Below are 941 nucleotides of genomic sequence, written 5' to 3' on the forward strand. Positions count from 1 at the left end.
GGGGGCTGATGTGTGATATGGGTTTCCTAGGGGGTGGGAGATGCTGGGGGGGGTCTATGGGGTGTATCTGACTCCTCCCCCCACCCCATCGCCCCTGCAGGTGCGGGTGTGGGTGTTCCCCGAGGGCACCCGCAACCACAACGGCTCCATGCTGCCCTTCAAGCGCGGCGCTTTCCATCTGGCTGTGCAGGCGCAGGTAGGGCCCTGGCCTGGGCTGGGGGATCTGTGTTGGGGCTGGCATTGTGGGCGAGGTCTGCGGGGGCTGTAGGGGGTCCTTTGGGGCCTCTGTGGGGGTCCATGGGGGCTCCTCCAGCTGTAGGGGAGCCATCAGGCTGTGGGAGGGGTCCATGGGGGGCCTGGGGCCACTGGTGATGCCTTGGGGGTCCATGGCCTAGGGGAGGGTCCATGGAGCAAGCTGTGGGGCTGGTTGCCTCCTCGCTGGGAGGGGTAGGGCTAAGAGAAAAAGGCCAAGGCTTTGCTGGTTCCTCCCCCCTGCAATGCTCCTTCTGGGCAGCTAGGGGATGCAGAGGGGTGGGGATAAGGGAAGCGGGTGGAGCCTGGGCCGGCGGGGGCTCTGGGGTCCATGGGGGGGTCTTGGGGTTGTAGAGGGGTCTATGGAGGTCCAGGGGGTCCAGTGGGTGCTGGCTGAGGGCCTGGTGCTGCGGCCTGGGGCAGTGGGGTGCCTGGGAGAGGGTTGGGGTGCCCCTTGTTGGGCGAAGGGAGACCCCCCTGCCCCCACAATCGCTGACCCCCGCCACCTCCATCCCTGCCCCCAGGTGCCGGTGGGGCCCATCGTGATCTCATCCTACCAGGACTTCTACAACAAGAAGGAGTGGAGGTTCACTTCGGGTGAGTCCTGGCTGGGAGAGGAGGTCCATGGGCACGTGGGGAGGGGGCTGTGGGGGGCCGGGGCAATCTGGGGGAGTGTAAAGTGTCTGGAG

General features: G+C 66.8%; 1 protein-coding gene across 1 annotated transcript in view; it reads left to right on the forward strand.

The window, feature by feature from the left end:
• Window positions 1–941, forward strand: part of AGPAT1 (1-acylglycerol-3-phosphate O-acyltransferase 1) — a 5,871-nt gene that overhangs the window by 3,211 nt on the left and 1,719 nt on the right. Inside the window, exons 4-5 of the mRNA XM_025192941.1 lie at window positions 101–196; window positions 777–849. Coding sequence (XP_025048726.1) covers window positions 101–196; window positions 777–849 — 169 coding nt within the window. The remainder of the gene's footprint in view (window positions 1–100; window positions 197–776; window positions 850–941) is intronic.

The sequence above is a fragment of the Alligator sinensis genome, unplaced genomic scaffold, assembly GCF_000455745.1.
Source record: "Alligator sinensis unplaced genomic scaffold, ASM45574v1 scaffold184_1, whole genome shotgun sequence".
Classification (NCBI taxonomy): Eukaryota; Metazoa; Chordata; order Crocodylia; family Alligatoridae; genus Alligator; species Alligator sinensis.